This window comes from Daphnia magna, linkage group LG4 (assembly GCF_020631705.1).
Source record: "Daphnia magna isolate NIES linkage group LG4, ASM2063170v1.1, whole genome shotgun sequence".
NCBI lineage: Eukaryota > Metazoa > Arthropoda > Branchiopoda > Diplostraca > Daphniidae > Daphnia > Daphnia magna.
The window spans coordinates 6,290,993-6,314,852 of record NC_059185.1 but is presented as its reverse complement, the minus strand read 5'-3'; the positions used below and the strand labels follow the sequence as shown (position 1 = coordinate 6,314,852).

The 23,860-nt window shown below is 41.0% G+C and overlaps 2 protein-coding genes and 3 long non-coding RNA genes across 5 annotated transcripts; all 5 read left to right on the top strand.

Moving 5' to 3' along the window:
* The first annotated feature begins 160 nt into the window (after window positions 1–160).
* On the top strand, window positions 161–523 carry LOC123471117. Its single transcript, XR_006645070.1, has 2 exons — window positions 161–328; window positions 386–523. It is a non-coding gene; the product is annotated as an uncharacterized LOC123471117 (long non-coding RNA).
* A 1,785-nt stretch (window positions 524–2,308) lies between these two features.
* On the top strand, window positions 2,309–7,068 carry LOC123471116. Its single transcript, XR_006645069.1, has 8 exons — window positions 2,309–2,451; window positions 2,598–2,673; window positions 2,740–2,839; window positions 3,460–3,545; window positions 3,815–4,040; window positions 4,106–4,266; window positions 4,324–4,431; window positions 6,843–7,068. It is a non-coding gene; the product is annotated as an uncharacterized LOC123471116 (long non-coding RNA).
* Window positions 7,069–11,842: 4,774 nt separating this feature from the next.
* Window positions 11,843–13,290, top strand: LOC123471508. Its single transcript, XM_045172949.1, has 4 exons — window positions 11,843–11,974; window positions 12,066–12,370; window positions 12,442–12,674; window positions 12,733–13,290. The coding sequence occupies exons 2-4, from the start codon at window positions 12,076–12,078 to the stop codon at window positions 13,258–13,260; spliced, it is 1,056 nt and encodes a 351-aa protein (XP_045028884.1). The 5' UTR covers window positions 11,843–11,974; window positions 12,066–12,075; the 3' UTR covers window positions 13,261–13,290.
* A 176-nt stretch (window positions 13,291–13,466) lies between these two features.
* Window positions 13,467–14,707, top strand: LOC123471509. Its single transcript, XR_006646067.1, has 4 exons — window positions 13,467–13,587; window positions 13,659–13,695; window positions 13,805–14,002; window positions 14,129–14,707. It is a non-coding gene; the product is annotated as an uncharacterized LOC123471509 (long non-coding RNA).
* A 671-nt stretch (window positions 14,708–15,378) lies between these two features.
* On the top strand, window positions 15,379–22,210 carry LOC123471507 (bifunctional heparan sulfate N-deacetylase/N-sulfotransferase-like). Its single transcript, XM_045172948.1, is given in 21 exon segments — window positions 15,379–15,561; window positions 15,981–16,640; window positions 17,196–17,402; window positions 17,581–17,734; window positions 17,800–17,898; window positions 17,959–18,162; window positions 18,328–18,531; window positions 18,638–18,764; window positions 18,845–18,960; window positions 19,024–19,139; window positions 19,209–19,278; window positions 19,376–19,504; window positions 19,703–19,884; window positions 19,956–20,041; window positions 20,044–20,166; window positions 20,260–20,305; window positions 20,307–20,397; window positions 20,457–20,608; window positions 20,730–20,906; window positions 20,974–21,094; window positions 21,175–22,210. Coding segments are annotated over 20 exon segments (2,808 nt in total). The 5' UTR covers window positions 15,379–15,561; window positions 15,981–16,374; the 3' UTR covers window positions 21,313–22,210.
* Window positions 22,211–23,860: the final 1,650 nt, after the last annotated feature.

The following is a 23,860-nucleotide window of genomic DNA, read 5'->3' as shown; positions in this document are numbered from 1 at the left end:
TTTTATTATTTTCCTTATTTTTCCCTACCCTTTATTCTTACGTAACATTAATTTTTTATACGCCCCTCTTTTCTATGTAATTTCTTCCTTAGTCGTTTCAACTTGATATTCTTGTAGTTCGACCTTCACGAACCCCGTATAAAAACTTTTTGTTCTATATGGCTGTTCGACATCTTTTTTAAGATTTGTTGAAATCGTGAAACGCAGCAACTCATGTATTTTTTCGTCTGCTACTAGTGACTTGTGTAGTTCTGCGAAATATTTATTTAAAAAAAAAACAGTGATAGAAAAGGGGGTTAAGACCTCTTTTGAACTCAGATACTTCAATGTAAGTAACAATACTGTTTTTAATGTCGGCTTCATTACTAATTATGAAACTTATTAGATCAACAATGAGGAAGAGGATGATGATGATGACAAGGAATAAGTTCGTCTCCCCGTTGTTTCGTTTTTGCTGTAAAGTAATAAAAAATGACCATTATATTTGTACAATTGTTACTGCATTAAACTTGACACCATTCCTGGACGCATACTTTCAGGGTTATTTTTACATTAAAAAATTGTCAGTATTAAGATTATTCGTATGGAACTTTAGTAGGCTGTGTACGAAGGGAATTATAATTTTGCATTAAGAAGATTCCAGGTTATGAAGGAACTTGGTCTAAGCATTTGCTAGTAAGATGTCGGATCCATTCATGTGGTTGCATGTTTCGATTTGACCAATAATTCGTATCATACATGAAGGCTGGGAAGACAGTGAAAGTGAAGTAAATGCATTCTGCGTAAAGCAATCAACCTTCAATACAACTGTTTTCAAATTGAGGCAAGTAAAATATAATTAAGTAAAACTAAGCTAATTTTCTAGATCTTGAGTAATATTTTGTAAATATTTATCTAAACTCAAAATTGAAAGCCAGACAACAAGTAATGGAATGTCATGTATATTTCTCAATTTACAAAAATTTCATCACTTGAATCATAACAAAGATCTTTATCGAAGATTCAAATCTAAATCTTCCATGAAGGAAGTTAAGTTCAGCCTAATCTTTTTACTGCCTTGACTTACGTATTGAAGAAGATTCATCATCTGCCTAGGAGTATATTCCTTCAACAAAGGCATAAACAAAATTATTAGCTGCTGACGACACGAATTTCTCAAATTAATGACAACGGTATTAATACTAAATTTGATTGAGTTACGGTTTGTTCTTGAATCCATTTTTCCAAAGAATTTTCAGGTAAATAATATGCCTTTATGTATGTTTCGACAATATGTGGGTCACGAAGAGGTCTTAGATGTGTCAAGCTTTCCACTTTGACTTGAAAATGCCTGAAGTCTAACTGCATTAGTGCACGACCTTCGTTCGTGCATTTTCTTACAGCGGAAAATCTAAAGAATTTCAAATCGGATACGGTCTTACATAAAGGTGCGTAAAATAAGGCTGAATACCCGTCAATTAGTGTATGGTAACAGGCACGAAGAATTTGATCCCATAAAATGTTGTAAATTTCAGGAGGCAGAATCTGAGGGTAACAGACACAAAGGACACTCAAGTCATAGTCACTGAGAACCTGCAAAAGAAATAAGAATTACATCATAGATGGAATATGATTTTGATAGCTTTTTGTTTCAACAAGATATATCTGAGGGAGATATCTGAGGGAGCAATTTTTGGAACAATTGGACAACAGTCTAAACCGTGTTTCCACAGAGAATTAGGAATACAATATGGACAATCACTGTTAAACATTTGTAACTTTTCCAAATAACGTGTTTTGGCCTCAATACTAAGTCCACTGGCATAATTAGACAGTGACATAGTTAAACACTAACACTATAACGAACTAATATATAAAGAAAACACATCAGAACTTCAAAACAACCCCCTTTTCTATCACTGTTTTTTTTATTTTGATTTGATTTGATACGGTAGGTGCTACCGGCCATGGCTGGTTGCCACTGGTGACAGTTTACGGGTCGCTATGGCGTCCCTTACACACCTTCGCTTCGGTTTATTGGATTTTTGTTGTAGTTACATAGCACGGAGGCAAAAAAATAGACACGAGAAAGGGGAGGGGGGAATAACACAGAATTTGGACGGTTAAATTAAATTCTTTCAATCAGATGTGATTCGAGAAGGAAGGCTATGAGGGAAACCACTATTTTCGTTTGCGTGTGTTTAGGGATTGAGCCATTCAGTCCTAGTAGAGTTGGTACGTCGAACGGGATGTTGAGGGGGATGAGTTTCCTTTCGAGTTTGTCCCTCGCTTCAGAATATTCTTGGCAGTAGAGGAGTATATGTGTCGCGTCTTCTTGTTCTGGGCACCCGTGAGGACATTCATCTGGTATTTCGGGGTCCAATCTGCTCATGAAGTGGTTTAGTTTATTGTGCCCGCTGCGTAACCGAAGCATTGCTGTTTGGATATTTCGTTTCTTGTTAATGTGCCAAGGTAAGACTCCAGTCTCGTTTCTCTGCGTCACCGCCATGTTGTTTGTTTGTGTTTTCAGTTTCTTGAAGGTGATGTTGTTGTATTTAGATTTGACATTGTTGATGGTTTGGTTAATGTCTATTTTGTTTTGGATTGTATTTTCCCAGGTCCTTTTTCGTTTTTTTCGGATTTCGGTGGCCAGTTGGTCAGCAATTTCGTTTCCTGGTATCCCAGCATGTGAAGGTATCCACATTAAAGTGACTTGTGTCCCCGATGAATTAAGATTTCTAATTTGATTGATTATTTCAGGTACAGCTGGACTTGCTTCCCATTTGAAATTTGATATTGCTTGAACAGCTGATTTGGAATCAGTGTAGATGGTGACTGAGGGAATTTCATGCTCGTTCAGGTAGTAGAGGGCTTGCCTAATGCCATATAGTTCTGCGACAAAGCTGATGGTGGGTTTTTGAAGGAACCAGGCCTTTTTTTCTCCATGTAGGGGAACGTAGAATGCACATGTGGATGTTTTGGAAGACTCGCACACTGATCCATCAGTGTAGATTGCTAGGTGGTTGGGGTCTTGTAATGAAGTAAGGGACAGGAAGATTTGGGCTGTTCGAGTTGAGTTGAGTGCTTCTTTTTTCTTAAGAGGGAAGTATTTGGTGGGAATGTGAAAGTGTTTCCATGGCGGGAGAGGTTCAACTTCCGGAGTATGCGAGACGGGGGATTTGAAGAGGGTTTTAGTTGTCTGGTCTAGTTTCCTTAGATGGATAATGGCTGCTGGGGTGCTGTTGGGTTTCCATTTCGCCGTTGCCTTGATTAGTTGTTGGACTGTGTCATACGCTGGGTTCCATGGTTTTTCATTAAGTCTGATGAGGTATCTGTAGGCTAGTTGTTCCCATCTACTTTCAACTGGGTGGATGCCGGTTTCCATGTTTAGTAGAGCTCTTGGGGTAGATTTAAAGCAGCCTAGTATGATGCGGAGAATCTGATTTTGGGCTTGATTAAGCTTGTTTATTCTTGTTTTAGGCATGGATTCAAGGATGAACGAGCCGTAGTCGTAGGCGCTCCGAATCATGGCTTTGAAGATGCGAATAAGGAGTGGCAGTTTCAAGGTATTCTTTCCGTATGTCAACGTACGGATTAAGTTAGCTCTTTTCTGTATCTTGTTGATGATTGTCTTCGTGTGGGGTTCCCATGAGAGTTTTTGATCCAGTGTGATTCCTAGGAATTTGTATTGGAACACTTCACTTATGTCGGCTCCACTGAGTTTAAATCGGTGTCCTGGTTCATTTGTCCTTTTCTTTGTGAATGTTAGCGATGCACATTTATCCACGGAGAAGTGGAAGTTCCAACTGATGGCCCATTCTTCTATCTTATCTAGTAGGTCTTGGAGTGGACCCTCTGCCTCTTTCTTCGTTTTAGCGGTGTAGTAGATCGCGACGTCATCGGCGAAGAGGGATGTTTCGCATCCGTTGACCGGCATTGGAAAGTCCGCGAGCATGATGTTGAATAGTAGGGGGCTGAGGACACTTCCTTGTGGTACTCCTTTGCATATCTCTCTTTCATCAGAGAGGTTGTCATCTATCCGGGTTCTGATGCTTCTGCCGGTAAGGAAGTTCTTAAGCCATAACAGGGTGTGTCCTTTAACTTTTGCTTTTGTTAATTTAAACAGGAGTCCAGTTATCCAGACATTGTCATACGCTTTGGATATGTCTAGGAAGATTGCTGTGGTGGAGTGGCTGTTGTTGAAGCCTCTTTTGATTGCTGACTCTATCCGGATCAGGTTGTCTGTGGTGGTGCATCCTCTACGGAACCCGGTCTGGACCTTGGGGAGTAATTTTAGATGATCTAGATGCCACTTCAGTCTGTTGTTAATCATTTTCTCCATAGCTTTACAGAGACATGAAGTGAGGGAGATTGGTCTGTATGAGTCGGCGCCTCCTGCTGATTTGTTTGGCTTTAGGGCGGGTGTCACAATTGCGCATTTCCACTCCTTCGGTACGTATCCTTTTCTGAACATTAGGTTGAGCAATTGTAGGAGAGTCTTGTGGTTTTCTGCATTCAGGTTCTTCAACATCTTGTTGTGTATTCTGTCGATGCCCATAGCTTTGTCGGGGAGGTGGGAGAAGCTCCTGGTTAGTTCTTGTAGGCTGAAATCCGAGTTGATGGGATCTAGGTCGGTTCCGGAGAGATTCTTGTTTATTTCTTCCTCGTACTCAGGGTTTGAGGGCATCCTGGACTGGTCACTATCATATGGTGGGGAGAAATGGTCAAGATAGATGTGAGCTTTCTCTAGGGGGTCAGCAGTCAGGTCACCGTTGGCTTTCTTGAGGGGAGCGCTGGTGTAATCTTTCCTTCCGTTCATCATGGCCTTGGAGAATTTCCAGAATTTTGATGAGTTGCCGGCGTCCATCGTATCTAGGTGTTTCTCCCATGCATTGTTCTTGGCTGTCAATATTGTCCTTTTCTTGATTGCTTCCATTTTGTTCAGGTTTGACTTGTCTTCTTGCAGTAGGGTAGAGCGCCAGGTTTTGAATGCTTTTTTTGCATTCTTTGCTGCAGCTCTGCACTCCGACGTCCACCAGGGTTTCTTCGACTCACGGGGGGAATCACTATTTTTTGGGGCGAAATGTTTGTTACTAGAGATCATGAGGGATGAGTAGAAGTTGTTGTATGCCGCTTCGGGGTCCCTGGTTGATGGGTTGTTATTCTTTAACTGGGTCGTGATGTCCTCGTTCCAGTTCTGCCATTTAGATTCTTCGAATTTCCATTTTGACTTTGGTGGTGCTTGGGGGGTCGAGTTTAGTTTAACTTCCATGAAGACGGGCAGGTGGTCGCTTCCCCAGTACGGACCAGTCCTTATTGTTGTTAGGTTGGCTATGTCGGGTGTGCACAGTGTTAGGTCGATTGTGGCGTTACTGTAAAACAATGTGGGGGTCATGACTTCCTAATTTTTCCGGGTGGCTCGAATCTTGTCGTCGACGATTTGGTTTGGGTGGTTCCTTTGGGGGTTCCATCCTTTGGATGTTCTGGTCTGTTCATCTGGTCTTTTTCTTTCCGTCGGGCAGCTCGGTCATTTAGGTCCTTCATCAGTATGTCTTGGAGCATGGTCATACGGTTGTCGAGGCTGGTGAATCCGGTTGACATCTGCGTTTCTAGTTTGAGTAGTGGTGCCGTTTGGATTTTCATTGATGAGATTTCTTTCTCAACATTCTGTAGTCTCGTCTCTGTTTCGGGTGGAGTAGATGGTTTCTGGGCAGTTTTCTGCATTTCTTCGATTTTCTTTTTGAGGCTGTCGATTTCCTGTCGGATTGACGCGTCTTCGGTGGTGTGTTGGTAGGCCGGTGGCCGTCTGCTTGACACGGGCGTGGGGCCGGAGTGGAGTCTGCCGGCTTCCGTAACTGACATGTTGTTTTCATACGCGAACTTGATGATTTTTTGTTTGTTTGCGAAGATGGGGCAGGCTGCTGTTCCGGCTGCGTGGTCACTTTTTAAGCATGTTGGACATTTTTGGGGGGATTTGCACTGGGCGTCTTCATCATGTGTGCTGGCGCATTTTCTGCAAACTGGTGGTACTGAGCATACTTCTTCTGGGTGGCCAAAAGTCCAGCACTTCCGGCAGAGCGATGGTCTTGGGATGTATTTTTTGACGTTGAATATTTCGTGAGCGATGGTGACTTCCCGTGGTAGAGTTTTGGTATTAAAGAATAGTGTTACCATGGGTAAGATATTCGTGGCGTCGTTCGGGCCGAGATTTGAGAATCTCTTTACTTTGATGACACCTTGGCTGGACAGAAGGTCTAGTAGTTCTTCCTCTGTGTTGTTCGGCGGCACATTGTACATGACACCTTTAACTTCTTGCTCCGATTTGCATAATGAGCAGGATATTACATGTTCGTTGACTTGTGTCTGCTGGAGTAGAAGGTTTTTTTGTTTGTTTGAAGTAGGGTAGATGTAGAGTTCCCCACGCTGCGTCCACTTTGTCCCTGGTCTCACTTGGCCAATTAGTGTGATAAGTCCGGCGATGAAGTTTTTCTTGACTGTGAAGTTCCAGGGGCGGAACGAGCATGGTTCGCTGATTAATTGGATGATGATTGGGGCACCGCTGGCTGGGCTGTTGAAAAGGTCTGAGAATCTGGGATTCGGTCGAACGTCGTGTGCGATGTCTCCTTTCCTTTTTAGTGGGGCCGTTGGTGATTCAGGGTCTTCGATGTTCTCAGATTCAAGAGAGAGGTTCTCAGAATCTACGTAGTCCTCGTTGATGTCCATGCTTGCCATGGGGCTTATGGGGGGTACGCCCCCTTTTTTTACTTGTGCACTAATGGAGAGCGGTTAGTAGGTGACTGCACTGTTCCGGGTCTCAAACGCCAATCCTATCACTGTTTTTTAAAAAAATTTATATTTCGCAGAACTACACAAGTCACTCGTAGCAGACGAAAAAATAGATGAGTTGCTGCGTTTCACGATCTCAACAAATCTTAAAAAAGATGTCGAACAGCCCTATAGAAAATGGAGAGAGACACCTTTCACAATTCAGTTCCTAAAGAGTTGTTCCCCAATATTTTGTGCTACTGCAAATATACTTTCCAAGAAACGAAAATGAAAAAGTAAGTTAAAATATTAATAGCTTACAATATAGATATACTGGACCTAAGAGATGTAAGTAAAAAATTTCATTCTTTTTCAAACTTTTTTGTTTATAAAAATTTTTTCATTGCTTTTACAGAATTGGATAGCCCTCACCAAGAGCTATCCAACTCTGCAAAATTTATTAATTTCGGGCGTATAGTTTTCCCAATAATAAATATTTTAATTATATACATAACTGGGAGGAGGGGATTACCCACTACCCGTTAAACCGCACCGACCTGCCCTAAAAATGGCTAGCCAGTTTACCATTCGAGTACTTTTTTTTAAGCAATATTTTTACAGAAATGGATAGAAATTATCAAGAGCTATCCATTTCGTCAATTTAAAAAAAATTTACTGATTGTTTTCCCTATAATGACTTTTATTGGGGCAGGAAATTCCCTGAGACCCGTCAAACCACACCGACCATATATAGGATGTAAAAATATAGGGATATATAAAATATATAGGACGTAATATATACAGTAATAATACTTATTATATATTTTATAGTAATAATACGTAGTAACACGTAAACTGTTTACGGATAAAATGTGAAGTAGTGTTGGCTAGATGGTGACGTATTGAATCGTTAAAAGTCCGGAAAAGAATCGATTCTTTGAAAGGCCCTATCATTTAGCATTGGCGTATTTATCGTCTGCACGTTAAGACGCCGTCTCAGAGACCTTGTTGGGGTCGCGTGGAAAGCAAGGCTGGAATCGAACCTGATCCGGAGCACTGTAAGGCTATAGAAATGTTACCGAGGCCGAACCTTAATGCCAATGAAAAGGCAAAGAGGAAGTGGGTGAAGAGCTTTGTAGGCCTTTGCTCATTTTACCGCAAGTTTGCTCCGAACTTCGCCCATGTGGCGTACCTGCTTACGGTAATGGAAGGTAAAGGGGATTTCTTTGGGGAGAGCCGGAACGGAACGGTTTTGCCGAGCTGAAGGCAACGCTGGTGAAAGTCGAGCAGAGCAACTTGCTCATCCGGATTATTCCAAGAATTTCGAAGTGCATTCTGATGCCTGGGATTGCGGCATAGGGGCGGCGCTGATGCAAGAAAGAAACGGGCACCCCATCCCAATTTGTTTCATCAGCAGAGTGTTGAACAAGTCGGAGAGAAATTACACGATAACGGAAAAAGAGTGCCTCGACGTTGTATGGGCTGTAAAGAAGTTTCAGCCATACATTTGGGGTACGAAAATTGTGGTAAAAACCGATCATCATGGCTTATGTTGGCTGATGACCAAGCGGGAGCTAAGCGGCCGGCTTGAGAGATGGAGTTTGTCGTTGCATCTTCCGTGCCGACACCGGCTCGGAAGATGCCCGTGCCGAAACTGAAGAGGGTATGACTTGTGCCGAAACTGACACGGGTGAGATGCCTGAAGCCGACACTGGAGTGACACCCGACACCAGCACTGCTGCGGCAGCTGTGGAGCCGCCATCCAGGAGAGAAAATGGGACAATGAGGCGCCGGCCATTAGAGCCGATTGCTGAAATGGACGAAGGCCTACAAGACGGAAAGGATTCCGTGGTCCCAGCAGCAACGGAATCACCGGCGGGTCGTCCAACCATGAAGAAACGGGCACCCGGTTTGATGAAGAATATCCTGTTCTTCACATTGGTCTGTGTCGTAGGCCAAATCGTTCAAGCAAATGAAATGAGAGAGAAGTACGTCGTGACCGAGGAAGCGGTGTTTCATCCCGAAGGTACTTTGGCCCTGGGTGACTCGGAATGGGTAGTCCTCTATGACGTGCCCACTAAGTGAGCTAAACAAGTAATTAAACTTGTCACTGCTTGGGTAGACGATATGGCACGTGCGTTTGGCATAGCAATCACGGGGAATTTCCCAATGGAAGTCAACCCGTTTTTGGAAGGTCCAGCACGTGACTTGGCGGAAATCAAGGCAAGAGCGGAGCGCTGGAGGCAGGAATTTCGGGAGTTGGAACGAGCTCTGAAAGGCGACGGAACCAGGCGGAAGCGCGGGCTGTTTGACGGAGGTGGCCAGCTGCTTAACTGGCTCTTCGGGACCGCTACGACAAAGGACCTGGAATCAGTGCACTCGAGGCTCAAGTAATTTTACAAGAAAGGTCTGGAGGTGGTACACCTTTCCCAGGAGCAGGCGTCCCTGTTAAATGTGACCATAAGCACCTGGCGGAGCATGAGTCCGAAATCAGTGCTCTCATGGCGGCGGCGGGTTAGATGCGGTAAGAGCAGGAGCAGTTAAGGAAAGTCTTCAATGGCAGCTGGACCCACTTTGCCAGAGAATTACTCTTCCTACAGAAGGTAACGAGGTCTGTGGAGTAGGCAAATAGGATTGGACGGCTGACGTCTTGCACGGCTGGTAAACCGGCTTAGCAGATGCAGCTATAGGGAGACTGTCACCACTCCTTTGTCCTTCAAATGTACCGGCTAAAGCACTGAATTTGGTTAGACAAGCCTTGCCCCAAGGCTGGGGACTGACACTAGCATTGCAAGGAGGAAATGGCTGGAGAGCGTACCAGGAGGCCAGGGTGGAGGCGGCGCTGGTGAACGGCAACGTTCGTTTGTTCATTCATCTGCCGGTATTTGAGTTTAATTATGCCTTTGAGATTTACAGTGTGTTTCCTATGCCGGTAGCCACCAGCAAAGAGGAGTTGGTATCCCATTCGTACCGGGATTGGCTCCATACCTGGGGGTATCGCCAGATCGGCAGCTGTTCGTCGAGTTCAACGTTGACGAAGTCCGAAAAGGCACCCCATACATGGGCAGTGTGTGCCTATTCTTGAAGCCGATTGACCGAAAAGGAAGGATAAAGAGCTGCGTGGCGGCTGTCTTTCTGCAGAAGCAGGAAGGAATCCAGAGGAACTGTCACCTAGACAGTAAGAAATGGACCGGTTTTGACATGTTCCACATTGGAGGAAGGAATTGGGGTTACGCTGGTAAAGACAACGTAACCATAGTGCTCCAGTGCCCTGGGAAAAGGATAGGCAGAATTGACCTACCGCAAGGGCTGCCAGCAGCGGGGGTCATAAAAATCCCACGGTTGTGTTCGGCAACCTCGGACGAATGGGTTCTGCAAGCGAGCTTCTGACAGATGATGCCAGTGAATGTAACGAGCGTTATCGACGAGGAAGCTGCAGGGATGCTGAGCGGTCTATTGGCACCAGTGGTCAAGCAATCACAACCGGTGACAAAGAGTCCCATCATGGGGGAAGGACCAGCCGCCCTAAGAACGCCTACGCGTATAGACCTAGCGGGGAAGAGTTCACACCTGAAAGCGGTCGAACGCCTACGACGCCAATGGGAAGAAGAGGAGAATGCCAAGCGTTATCCTTTTTAATGGTTGATCGGATGCCTATTCCCGTTGCCACAGTTGGTGTATCTCTGGATCGAGTATCGGAGGCTGAGTAGTCACGTGGACACCCTAGACCCTACTGTTGGCTCGTCTTGGGGAGGAGCGAGAGCCAGGAGATGAGGATCAAGGCCAGCCTGGCCCGAATGCACCCGCGTGAATATCGTCGTTTAACCCGGATTATTTTTACCAAATGTTAAAGTAGAAAACATGGGGGACTCTGTTTGTTATGCCTTGTGAGGTTTGTTATCCAGTTTAGGGAACTCATGTCAGTAGGTAAGAGGGGGGATGTAGCGCCAATGTACTTTTTCGCTTAGCGCCGGATGCTAAGAGATGCAAAAGTGCGATGTCAATGGACTTTGCCACTCTGGCCGGATGTCAGAGGACTCAAAAGCCCGTCTATGGCCGGCCAGAGGGGCAGTCCAATGTAGTGATTCAGACTAGTTGTTAGTGCTGTTAGTGCTGTCACTGTGTAATGCTGTGTGGGTGTGTCGTGTTAGCTGTCTATGACTGAATACATCCCTTAACCCAGTGAATCTGTTACAATACACAGTAATAAAAGCTAACAGATTTTATGACTCATATTTTTTTTTTTTTTTGTGTTAACAGGTGTTTTGTAAATGCACGAAGAGTCTAGTTTTATTCCGCTTCATCGAAGTAATCGCCAGGTATCGCCAGGGATCATCTGCACCTGCAGACAGCAAAATAAACTGGCCTTGGAAATCCTGCACCAATGATGCAAGCTGAAAAAAGACAAGTTGAGATAATTAGATTAGTTTACGCATGGCCAACACTTACAATACTGTCAAGGGATCATGGATTTACTCATTCTTCCCTTTACGGGATAATTAAATTAAAGGCGGTTTAAATAAATAAAAAGGAGACGGCTGATCCACAATGCAAATGTATTGGTTACTAAGTCTAAGTCTACAATTATAAGTTAAATGAGGTGTGACATACCAATTGGGAACAGTTGAACAATGGTAGAGGGAATACCTGGTTCACCGAATTAAGTTAACTGAACTAAACTGGTACTTTAAACAGAGCTGTTAAGTCACAGAGCTCGAAAAGGGTCCGGGATGGAGCCGGAAAGGAAACTAAAAGAAACTCGTCGGAAGCCCCAAAGGAACTGTACCGTTTTTTAGAGGAAAGTCACGGCCTTTTTATATGGAAAAGATGCGGCCGTGACCTGAATAAAGAAAACAATTGGGAAAGAAGGCTCCGTGAAAATGCCACCCCCGACTCGAGTTGACAGTTCTGTCAACTCACTTAAGTCGAATTTTAGGGAGGTTAAAGAGTACCCATCCGCTAGGATGAGTCACGGAGAGGTGGGAAGAATTATAGTTTAAAGTCAAGAGATTTGCGGGAGAAAGCGTGAGTTTGAGGTATAAATAGGCCGAGCGCTAGCTATGACCATGGTCTATAAACTGGAGGTCTACGGACTGTCGTCTGCTCCAGATTTTGTCTGCTATTTTTTGAAACTAAAATCCGGGCATCCGGTAGAGGCGCTGACTGTCCGCATCAGTCATAACAATTCATTGTTAGGACATGGTTAGGACCTGGTGCATCATTTGGAAAAGTAAGTTTTTGGTTTTTAATTATTTTCTGACAAGTCTACAAGTTAACTTTGTTGTGTGAAATGTGTTAACATGTTTATTATGGACTTTCAGGACCAGCACAATGCCAAATCGTTGCTTTGTGCCCAATTGCAAGACTGGTTATCCAAGCAACAAACCAGCTTCTACACTATCATTGTTCGCACCACCCAAGGATAAAGCTCTCTTCAAACAATGGGAGCAATACATTCCTCGTAAGGATATAAAGCTAAAACCATCATCAAGAGTGTGTTCCAGACATTTTGAAGAAGATGACGTCATTAAAGGACGCATGATAAAAGGGAAGGATGGAAAAGAAATCTTCCATGCGTGGAAGAACTGGACCCTTAAAGAAGGAGCAATTCCAAGAATTTTTCAAGGTAACTATAACCATAAATTTATACTCAAATAATAAAACCTTTTTACAGCTTCTTTTATCAATGTAACATAGATTGCCCGAGTCATCTGACAAAGCCAAAACCAGCAGCCAAAATAAAATCACCAAAAGATAGAGAGACTGCTGACGTTAGGAAGCATAAGAATGCTAAGCACCTGGATGAGCCTCAAGAAGACATTGATGATGTTTTCCAGAATTGTGAAGGGATGCCATGGTTGTCTTTTAATCCGAAAGACTGTCCATTACCTCCAACTTGGTTTTGGATTAATTCCAAATATGAGTCTGCGGTAATATATATTATTATGAATGGTTTTATGTTTGGCTAATGAATTATTATCATTACAGGTCCCACTTTGTGTTCAGTTTGAACTCATCCCGGGAGAAACAACTGAATCAAAGTCGGTCCACTTGAAAGACGGGCAGGTTTTTTTGTCCTACAATTCCAAAGTACTTTATACTACGTTTCTAAATCAAGAACAAAATGACGAAACACTGTGCCAGCAGTTAGCAAGGATTATCAAGAATTTCGACGAGGCGCACAAATGCCACGGCATAAGAGAAGGGCGGTTTGCCAACATTAAGTTTTGCACTGGAGCTGTCCTTCAAGATGACACTTGGAGATCAACCAACTGCAAAACCTTTTTCGACGTAAATAATAAGAATTTCTATGACCCAAGCTCTCATTCCCTACCTGAGGACGTCTTGAAATGGGTACACAAATGTGCAATATCAGTGTATCGATTTACACAGTGTAAGATATCCAGATGTAATACAAAAATTAAGTTGAAACCAAAATGTTTAAGCAAAATTTCTTATTTTCCGCGGGCTTACCAATGTAATTTGATGACTGATGCGGACAGTCAGCGCCTCTAGTGGATGCCCGGATTTTTGCTTCAAAAATTAGCAGACGAATCGTCAAAATCGGGTCTAGCAGACGACAGTCCGTAGACCTCCAGTTTATAGACCATGCTATGACCAAGGCCTACTTAATGGTTAAGGCCTGTAAACTTGAATGTTCCCCTATGACGGCGAGAGGATTGGCAAAATTCCCTATCCTTTCCCCAGTCAAGAGCCAATCAGAAGAAAAAAGGAGGCGAAGACTTCGCCGTCTGGCGTTCAAAACTGCCACCTCGTAAGGATGGGAAGATAGAAAGAAAATGGGGGTTGGGACTAACGTTTGACGTCTTCAGCCAAATAATGGTAAGCATTTTGTTATGTAAATTTAAGAAATAGAAAATGCTGCAGAATTTGAGTTTCATTTATTGTTTCAGTGTTCTGGCCCTACGTTCCTTATTGGCTGGACCAAAGGTACTGGTCTTCTTATTTAAACTTAAACGCAACTTTCTCTTTTTAGACAAAATTGGTTTCAAAAATTTTCTCAAAATAACTTCAATTAATGCTTTGTTATTTTCACCAGGACGAGCGATTTCACAGAGAAAAGTGTTACATGTCTCCAGATGGGGCAGAAGGAATTCAACAAGGCCCTTCAACATGAAAGTCGAGCTTGACATCTGTCAAAGGCACTCTTTTACAAATAGATACACCGTCCACAGCCTTGACACAAACTCAACTGTGGGATAGAAAAGGCCACCACAGTCTGTAAAAAACAATAGAGGTAATGTTGCTTATGAGATTTTAAGTTTTTTAAATAATATTGAGTAGTGCCCTCTCTCTTCTCAGCAATTGAAGTAAATTTGCATGTCTTAATTTGTTTTTGTTTATCGGAATTCATAAATGACAGGGTTTTTTCTTCCGCACGGCCACCAACTTCATCTGATTGCCAACTTGATAAATCTTCCCAGTCATTGCGAGAGTTATATCGTCTTGTGATTGAGGGACGGATTTGCCTTTCCCTTGGACGGCCTTGCTTTGCAGTTACTTCACTCGGCGGAATGGTTGTAGCTTCCATTTCACTTGGCGGTATGGTTTTAGCTTCCATTTCACTCGGCGGTATGGTTGTAGCTTCCATTTCACTCGGCGAAATGGTTGAATAACAAAACCATCGAATTGTAAATTGGCTGATCCTGATTGTCCATGTCTGAATTGTCTAAGCAATCGACATTCTTTAATTCATCTTCCAAAAAGTTTATTCTCACATTTAAGGCGCATCGAGGAATTACCGTGCATCTAATAGCTTCTAACACCGTTCCCTGATTCCATTCTCAACCCCTAATAACAGTTCCCTGCCTTTTTTATTTCCGTTTAAGTCGTGAACACACGCTGAAACAAGATTTCTGTACATTCGACAGGTTCGAAAATAGAACGAATGATATTTATTTGATTGTTATGCATGTAAAAAATATATCCGTTTCATAACTAATTTCCCTTAATTTTTTGTTTATTTTTTCATTTCATGCCTCAATATTTATTTTTCAACGAGTTCAATTCTGAACACCAGATGGCGAAGTCTTCGCCTCCCTTTTTCGTCTTATTGGCTCTCACAGGGGCAGGGATGGGAATTCTGGCTACACCTGTCGCCTTCATGGCAGTAGATACATGTTTACAGGCCTTAACCATTAAGTAGGCCTTGCTATGACTCTGGTTATTAGCGCTCGGCCCCGCGCCAATCGGGGAGCTTTTTAGTCAATTGGGTGCGGGGATGATCTTTATCGGTGCGGTGATTTCGGTGCTCTGTGCGGTGATATCGGTGATCGGTGCCTTCCACGATTATCAATTAATAGTGATCTAAATTGCAGTTGCCCTGCGGCCAACAAGAACAAAATGTGACGGTAGTCACGTGATTCTCGTTGTCCTATCAGAACTCAAGGTCACTGGTAAGACTAACCCCCTATGGCTGAAACGGTGCTATCGGTGCAGCACCGATTATAGCACAGTTCCGCATCGATAAAAGAAATCCCCGCACCGAACTTCCCCGATTTCTTTTTATCGGGGAAGCTTAGCGGTGTCCCCGATTAGAATGTGATCGGGGCCGAGCCCTACTGGACGTACTGGTTATAGTAGTCCATGCCCAGCTCTAGTTGCTGTTAACAAAAAAAGTTGCCAACCCTCATGGTGGAAATCTTCAGAAATGTTTAATAACAGTAACTAGTACTGACAAGTTTCTCATGTATTTTCGACGATGTTCTGAGTTATTCAAAAATTTCAGATTTTTGCGCACATCGCTGAGGGAAAAAGTATTGGTTGTCATAATTGACAGTAGAATATCGCTGAAATGTAAGTTCCATTATGGTAAATAACACACTGAATGATTTTCTTAAATCTTAGTTCTTATTATCTATTTGTTTCTTTTTACATTATAGTTTATTAAGAGGGTTTTATGTGATAGGCAAGCATATCCAGGTAAAATATTTCGGTGAAAACTTTATCATCTTCAGATTAGATTGAAGATGTAATATAGATGTAAGATATTCTCTGTAATTGAAGATGAAAATAAGAAGATGTAAAAAGTACATTATTCACGCTCCCCTTTTTTTGAAATTCACATTGAGCAGGTATTTTTTTAAGAAATCATTTTCATTCCTTAAGGGTTAGATAAATTTACATCTAAGCTATCGAATCTACTTTAATTATGAAAGGTAGAAGTCTTCAATTCAAATATAATTGTTAGTATTTCTTACCCTTTCTTATCATAGAGAGTTGGATCTGCAGCATCATCCAATGATATTCGTGATGCAGGAAATTTGCTACCTTAACAAGGGGAATGCTGATTGCAGGTGATATCAGCATCATAATGCAATACGGAATGGTCACATTTAAGGAAGCAGCACAAAAAGAGGTGGTCAATTTTCAAACGCAAAAAAGTGAAAAAGTGTTCCAACAGTGCACCAACGGTGTTTCAAATTCATCAAAACAATAATGAAACTATTCCCATAGCTGGCTGTTGTATTTCTCTTTTCTTTTTTTTCTTTTTTCTTAATCAATTTATTTTTTTATTTGTTTCCTGTTGTATCGAACCGCTGCCGGTCAGCTAAATTACGAGCCCTCAAGTTCGGTTTCAGAGGCCGTTGTTCTCTGTGTTAGTGCGTCATGAACGAAGACTTTGATGTAGCTCTTCTTGATGAAGAAAGTTCGTTTCACGATGCAAGAAAGAACAACTATGTTAATAGCTACGTTTTCACCAAGTTCGACCTATTGCACAAGTGGCTAATGCGTCAGACATCAAGACTAGGTCGAAGTTGCATCTGTTTGGGCCGTTTGGCCCTTGTGCGTCGATGCGTGGTTTTCCTCTTATTCCTGTGCCTCGTTTTCGTATTGTACTCAGCTTATCATCTCTCGTCAGTTCGGTTCAATATGTAAGTAGACATTATTCATAACGGTAAAGTAACATACAGTATGTAACCTTGATAGTAAAAACTAAAGAATAACATGAAAACTTTTTAATCCTAAGGTTCTGTAATGGTTGCTATTTTGGCCATCTGATTCGGTTTATAATTCAAAAATACCGCTGACTATCCCTTATCAAACTAGGTTGGTCTCTTGACAATCCAACACATTCATGAAAGACTGCTCATGTAATGGCGAACGTTTCAGTCATGGAATTTTTGTTGATTTAGATTTTGAATGGTTCAAGTTTCGTTTTCAAGTAATAGACTTCATTATCTGCGAGTTTAGTTCAAAGCACCCATTTTATAACTTATAACAAGCCATTAGAATCCGCAACATTTCAAAGGAGTACTATTTACTTTGTTAACATAAATTATTGCTATTCCCAACTTTGTGTATATTTTTTGGGAGTGTGTTAAGTGTGGCCCAAATCGTAAATACTATGCAATTACCAGTAACATTGTTATGCAGCTATATCTGCCTGTTGTGTTCATGCCTTTGCCTTACTTTCGTTCATCCAATAGTATTCTACGTGGACCGCGACTGGATCCATCAATCCATTGTTCGTCTACGAGGGAAAATGGTCTGCGCCTTGGTAGCGTAATGGGAAGTAGAAGCCATGCTTCTCCAGGCCGCACTAGAATTGATGCCAAAGTTTTGCTTTTTGCGGAAACACAATACTCACATCTCGGACGAGATATCGCTGAACTTTTGGTCCACAACCGCCTAAAGTAATTATTGACTTCATTTATTTGGTTACATAGAATTTATCTGTATCTTTTTTTTCGTTTCCAATCCGATTTCTGTTGGTTTCGAGGAAATCCAAAAATGCCTTTTTTTACGTGTAAAAAATATGGACGATGAAGTTTTTATTGCCAAACTCTATTTTCCTGTGTAAACTCCTTTTAGGTACAAATTAGAGGTCGTAGGGAAATCGCTTCCAATCTTGACTAACGTTGATAAAGGAAAATATGGAGTGATAGTCTTTGAAAATATGGATCGTTACCTGACGATGGATAAATGGAACAGAGAGCTACTCGATAAATATTGTCGCCAGTATCAGGTGATTATTTTTAAGGACACATATCTAATGAGCTGAAAGGCATTTACTGAATTCGTCAATTTCAGGTTGGAATAATAGGTTTTATGTCTCCACGGGAAGAAAGTCTAATTGGGGCCCAGCTTCGCGGTTTCCCGTTACATATCCATACAAATTTTAAATTGAAGGTAAAAGCAGTTTCCACCACGACTGTTACTTAAAATTTTCATATTTACTTTGACATACAGGATGCCGAGTTAAAAGCAGATTCTCCTGTGCTTAGGATAACCCGAGGGGGTGACGTACTTTGGGGACCTTTGCCTGGGAATGACTGGACAGTGTTTTCGCCTAACCATTCCACGTATGAACCCTTGGCTATGGGCTCTATTCAAGCCCCAGAAGATAGTGCTGCTTACGGAGGGTTGTCCTCGAACGCCATTACAGTTATTCGGGTATAAAACTATCGTACCAATCACCTATCATTCCCTCGAAACTACTAAAATCACTGAAGACAATTCGAGCTTTTTGTCCTTTTAAACTTCAGATCAACGAAATGCCAATTAGTTATCTCTCCTAGATTTACGATATGTTATACTCCATTTAAACTTATATTTCAGGACTGTGGAGAGTTTGATGGAATTCAGCGAATCTTATTTGGATCTGGGTTAGACTTCTGGCTCCACCGTCTTCTCTTTCTAGATGCCATGTCTTTTTTATCACATGGGCGGTTGTCAACAAGCTTGCAACGCTACATTCAAGTTGACATAGACGACATCTTTGTTGGCCAGAAAGGCACACGCCTCACTCCCAGTGATGTGGAGGTAAGTCTACAATTCTTCCACCAATTAATACGGAGCCATTTACAGATTGCTGCGTAGTGTGCAAGTCAAAGCTTTGCGTTATCGCCTTTTGTTACGTTTGTGACAGAGCATCATCGATACCCAAAATCGTATTCGAACGATTGTTCCTGGCTTCAGATTTAATATGGGATATTCCGGCAAGTTCTTTAACCATGGAACTGACGAAGAGAACAAAGGGGATGAATATCTTTTACGTGAGTTCAATTCATTCATTTGTTTGTCCAGTTAACAAATAAAATTATTTTATTTATTTATTTTTTATTATTTTTACCAGAACACGCCAATGAGTTTACGTGGTTTGGGCATATGTGGAGTCACCAGCAACCACACCTATATGAGAATATTTCCTTATTGGAAGCAGATATGCTTCTTAATAAAAAATTTGCGATTGTAATCTCCTTTCTGCACTGAAAACATAAGTTGAGCTTGAAAAATTATCCAACGTTCTCTTAGGAACATGGCATTCCAACAGACTCTGGTTATTCCGTATCTCCACATCACTCAGGGGTCTATCCTGTCCATGAAGCGCTGTACGAAATGTGGAAAAAGCTTTGGAATATTCATGTCACGTAAGTAACCATCTTTTTCAGTTTTCTAATCATCTGATAAAAAGTGGCTCCTTTGCATACTCAATACAGGTCTACAGAGGAGTATCCGCACTTAAGACCCGCTCGACTGCGCCGTGGATTTATCCATAGGGGGATCATGGTAACGATAAAATATTCTACATTTTTTTTTTTTTTTTTTTTTTTGCGGTTTAGTAATGCTTTTTTATCAAACGTAAAATGGCTCTCAATTACATAAGGTGCTTCCGAGACAAACTTGTGGACTCTATACCCACACCATTTTTATCGACAAGTATCCTGGTGGTCGCTCGACATTAGATAGCAGCATTAAAGGAGGGGAGCTTTTCCAGACGATCGTCTTTAACAGGGTATAGTAAACATGGGAAATATCGTTATGTCTGATTAATTTGTCCTTGCTTTTGGCTTCGTGCTTAAAAAAGTTGAAAGCAGCCTTGAATATGTTTTTAATATTTTGATATTGAACATAATATCATAATAGTTTTCATGATTTTCCTTTTACGCTATTTTTTAATTTTTTTTACTTAAAAACTACTTACTCGTTCCAGATAAACATCTTTATGACTCACATGTCGAACTATGGCAACGATCGCCTGGCTTTGTACACCTTTGAAGCAGCTACAAAATTTTTGCAGTGTTGGACCAATCTGCAATTCCAAAGCATTTCTGCTCTCCAATTGGCTGAAAAATACTTCCGGATGTATCCTGAGGAGAGCGAACCAGTGTGGGGGTAATAAGAATCTCTAAAGCATTTTTTTTTTTTTTTTTTTCAAAAATGTACTCATTCGCATGTTTGTAACAGAATCCTTGCGACGACCAGCGCCATATGAAAATATGGTCTCAAAATAAGACCTGTGATCAGTTGCCCAGGTTTCTGGTGTTAGGGCCACAAAAACTGGTACAACTGCCCTGTATACTTTCCTCTCCATGCACCCAGCTATAGTAAGCAATTATCCCAGTCCAGAGACTTTTGAAGAAATCCAGTTCTTCAATGGGAAAAACTATTACAGAGGTATCAGTTGATTTTGATGTTCTAAGCTTTTTTTTTTTATATATATATTTTAATTCTTGTATCGATTTTTGTTTGTCAATGATGTTCTCGTAGGACTGGATTGGTATATGAATTTCTTTCCTGTACCCAAAAATTCAACCGCAAAATTTCTTTTTGGAGAAGAGTGCAACATATTTCGACGGCGAGCTGGTCCCTCGACGGGTACACGCTCTTTTACCTAAAGCAAAACTGGTGAGAGAGTAAAATTATTTTTTTATTAAAGCAAGATTACAGTTTTTACTCTTTTGTAGGTCATCATTATAATTTCCCCTGCTAAAAGAGCTTATAGTTGGTATCAACATGTGAGATCTCATGGTGACCCCACAGCACTTAATCATACGTTCTATCAAGTGCTCACCGCCGGAGATGCACAATCCAAAGCTTTGAGAGATCTTCGATTTAGGTATCTATGACTTTGGGTTAGGGCAACGTTAGCTAATGCAAAATTTAAACTTAAGCCTGTACTCTCATAAATTTTCTAGGGCGTTAAGCTTATTTGAAATAATTTTTTCTGAATTTCGTAGGTGTCTGAGTCCAGGAATGTATGCACACCATTTAGATCGTTGGTTGCTCTATTTTCCTCCACAACAAATTTCGGTTATCGATGGCGAGCAAGTTCGGTTAGATCCTGTCACTTCCATGACCAAACTACAGCATTTTCTAAAAATCCGGCCAATTTTCGACTACTCATTACATCTCAGGTACGAAGATTTTAAAAAACGTAAGGCTTTCATGATTTTAACAAGAGAATAAATAAATAATATTTAGATATGATGCGCGCAAAGGCTTCTTTTGTCAAGTAGTGAATGGTGACCATACCAAGTGTTTAGGTCGGAGTAAAGGACGCCACTATCCCACAATGGATTCACAATCGGCCAAATATCTTCAGGTATTTTAAGTCAACTTACATCGCTACGTTGCAGTAATAGAATTTGTAATGAAGTGTTTTTTACATTTGATGTTTTACAGTCCTTTTATATGACACATAACATAGCATTGGAAAAATTGCTCAAACGCCTCGGTTATCCAATCCCACTTTGGCTGGAAGAGGACTTAAGTGACCGACCCGTTAATAACCAGGCAGTCGAGATGCCAAATTCTCTCTGAGAAATTATGAACCCAGCTTTTCTTTGTGCGTGCATGAAGTTCACAGTTGACGTTCTCTTACTGGAATTCCTCATGTTGGATTTGTGTTCATGTGGCTATCGGAAAGGAAAGAGATATCAAGTTCACATAAGCTAAATTGACCAACTCGACGTCAAGTGCTTTATTTCAATAATAGTAATTCAAAAAGTGCAAATTTCAAACTAGACGTCGATATCCAGTTGGCAGCAAGTTTTTTTCTTTTCTTTTGTTTGCTCCAGTTTGTTAAAATGCACGTTATTATCTGCGATCGAATTGATAGTTTGCTGCATTTCTTGAATTTATGGTCTTTCCATCATCATTTTAACAGACGTGACGAAATTGTCACGAACTACCGTATTTTTAATATAAACAGCAAACGTATCGATTCTATCTATTTCAATCCTTAATTCCACGCTTGTTTTATGTGCTTATGCGTCCCTTTGGATTGATTTCTTTTTTAATCGGATTTTTTGTAACCACATGGCAATTAAGCATGTCGTACAGTCTATAAACAATTTCAGTTGAGGAATTATAATGATTTCAATTGTTGTGACAAGTCTGTTTCCTGTACAGTTTTTAGAAATCGCGCGACAAATGCTCTCAGGCCATGAAATTATCTCTTTGTTTTGAAGTTCCGATATAAACATATTCCGTGCTGAGGCGACATATCTTCTTTTTGCATGATGAAACCAAATTCCTACAACCGCCACACAAAATATTTATTCCTAAAATTCCCTTTTCATGTTAAAACATATAATTAACAAAAATATTTTGAAAATAAAAATCAGGAGGAAAAATGAAAGAAAACCTACTGCCAATGCAAGCATGTATGACATAAACATTGTAACTCTCGGAAAAAATATACCTTGCTTCTAAAATACCAGCATGATCATTCTAAATTCTAAACAAGCTCGATGTCATTTGTTATAAGTAATGATCAGCACAAGATTTACCAATGTTTGACAATACATTTTTTATAACGCCGTCCCCTTGAGGACATTTTAAAGTTTCGCAATATTCTAGTGATCCTCCATTACGTGTTTCATAGAGACTTTTCAAGTAAAATACGTGTGGTCGGGGAAGTTTTCTGTAGACATCATAGACGAACTAAACTCTATGAAGCGAGGTGAGGAACCGCAGGCATGGACAAAGGCCATGACTGTCCATTCACATCCTCTACCATACGCAATTGTAGAATGTAATTCTAAACAGACAGTTCCAAGGAAATTAGAATTCTCAATCCACACTGATTATTTTACAATTGGTCTACCATTTGGAATGGAAAACCTTTTATTATCATTATTATTATTAAAATGATTCGTTTGACAAGGCCATTTCGGATAAGTACGTCGTACTTGACCATGGAACTCTTCAAATTTAAATAAAACTTCCTAAATTAGATGCTTTGAAGGGTACGTGTTCTATCGCCACTCTGGTTACCGACAGTAGTGGTTCACCGACGCTACAGAATCGAATGGAAAACACCCATTCTGTCCTTGAAAATGTAAAATTTTGTATTTAATTGACTGATATGGACATCAGCTTGATATTTTGGAATCCCAAAAAGCTACCGAAGAAATTCAAGTTTCACTGACCAGGGCATTCGTGTTTTCATCACGCCGAAGTATTTCTTACCGTTCTGCAAAAAGTTAGGCTTAACACATTTGTTTGAAGGCAAATACATGTGTCAAGTACAATATAGCCTACTGTATTCACCCTGTTCAATATAATATAATCACCTGTAATTTCTGTAATCCAAGTGTCAAAAGAAGTGTGTGGGAAATATTCAAATCACGCTAACCAAAAGTGTGACATAAGCAATTCCCGCTACTACTGGTGCCGATGGCCACCCCAGGGGCAAGCAATCTGGGGTTTGTTGTAGCTTGTAAGAGACTTAATTGGAGTAAGCCAGCGAGTTACGTCGCAGTGCCGTTTAGCTGCTAGTTTCTGAGCCGAATATTCGATAATTACTAAGGTGATGCTTCTATTGCCTCCTTTACAACTCTTAAAGGCTTGGTTACGGTTATATAACCATATTTATATTCACGCAACAACGGAGAGAAAAATTGTAAAATCAAAATTTTTCCTGATTACAACAAGCTAGAGCTTACATTTGCTTTTGTCAGTTTTTAGTATGAGAAATGTTGATAAGTGCATGTTAAAATTCATGACGGCATACTTATACTCGTCGATTTTGTGTCCCAATTTGCATTTTTATTCAATGCGTTTTGTTATCTAGAAATGATTTTATTACTATTTTTAACTGCCATTCAAAATTGTCTGTGTAATCGAATTTTATCAGAATTCAAAAAAGGTTTGTCGATCTAAAAACGCTAGTGGCATTGAATAAAACTGGAACGGGCTGGTTCAATCCAATTTATTAACATGTTGCAAGACTGATTCTACCTGGCTTAAATTCGTTATCTTTGTTTCTCGTTTTTTTGTTTGTTTTTTTGTTTTTTTTTTTGTTTTTTGTTTTTGTTTTTTTTTTTTTTTTTTTGGGGTGGGGGGGTTACAACTAACGTCGCAC

Bases quoted from the DNA above. Each gene is read 5' to 3' on its own strand.
- LOC123471508 (XM_045172949.1), top strand. From the start codon at position 12,076: ATGCCAAATCGTTGCTTTGTGCCCAATTGCAAGACTGGTTATCCAAGC. The intron at 12,371-12,441 runs GTAACTATAACC...AATGTAACATAG, and splicing joins AATTCCAAGAATTTTTCAAG to ATTGCCCGAGTCATCTGACA. The intron at 12,675-12,732 runs GTAATATATATT...TTATCATTACAG, and splicing joins ATTCCAAATATGAGTCTGCG to GTCCCACTTTGTGTTCAGTT.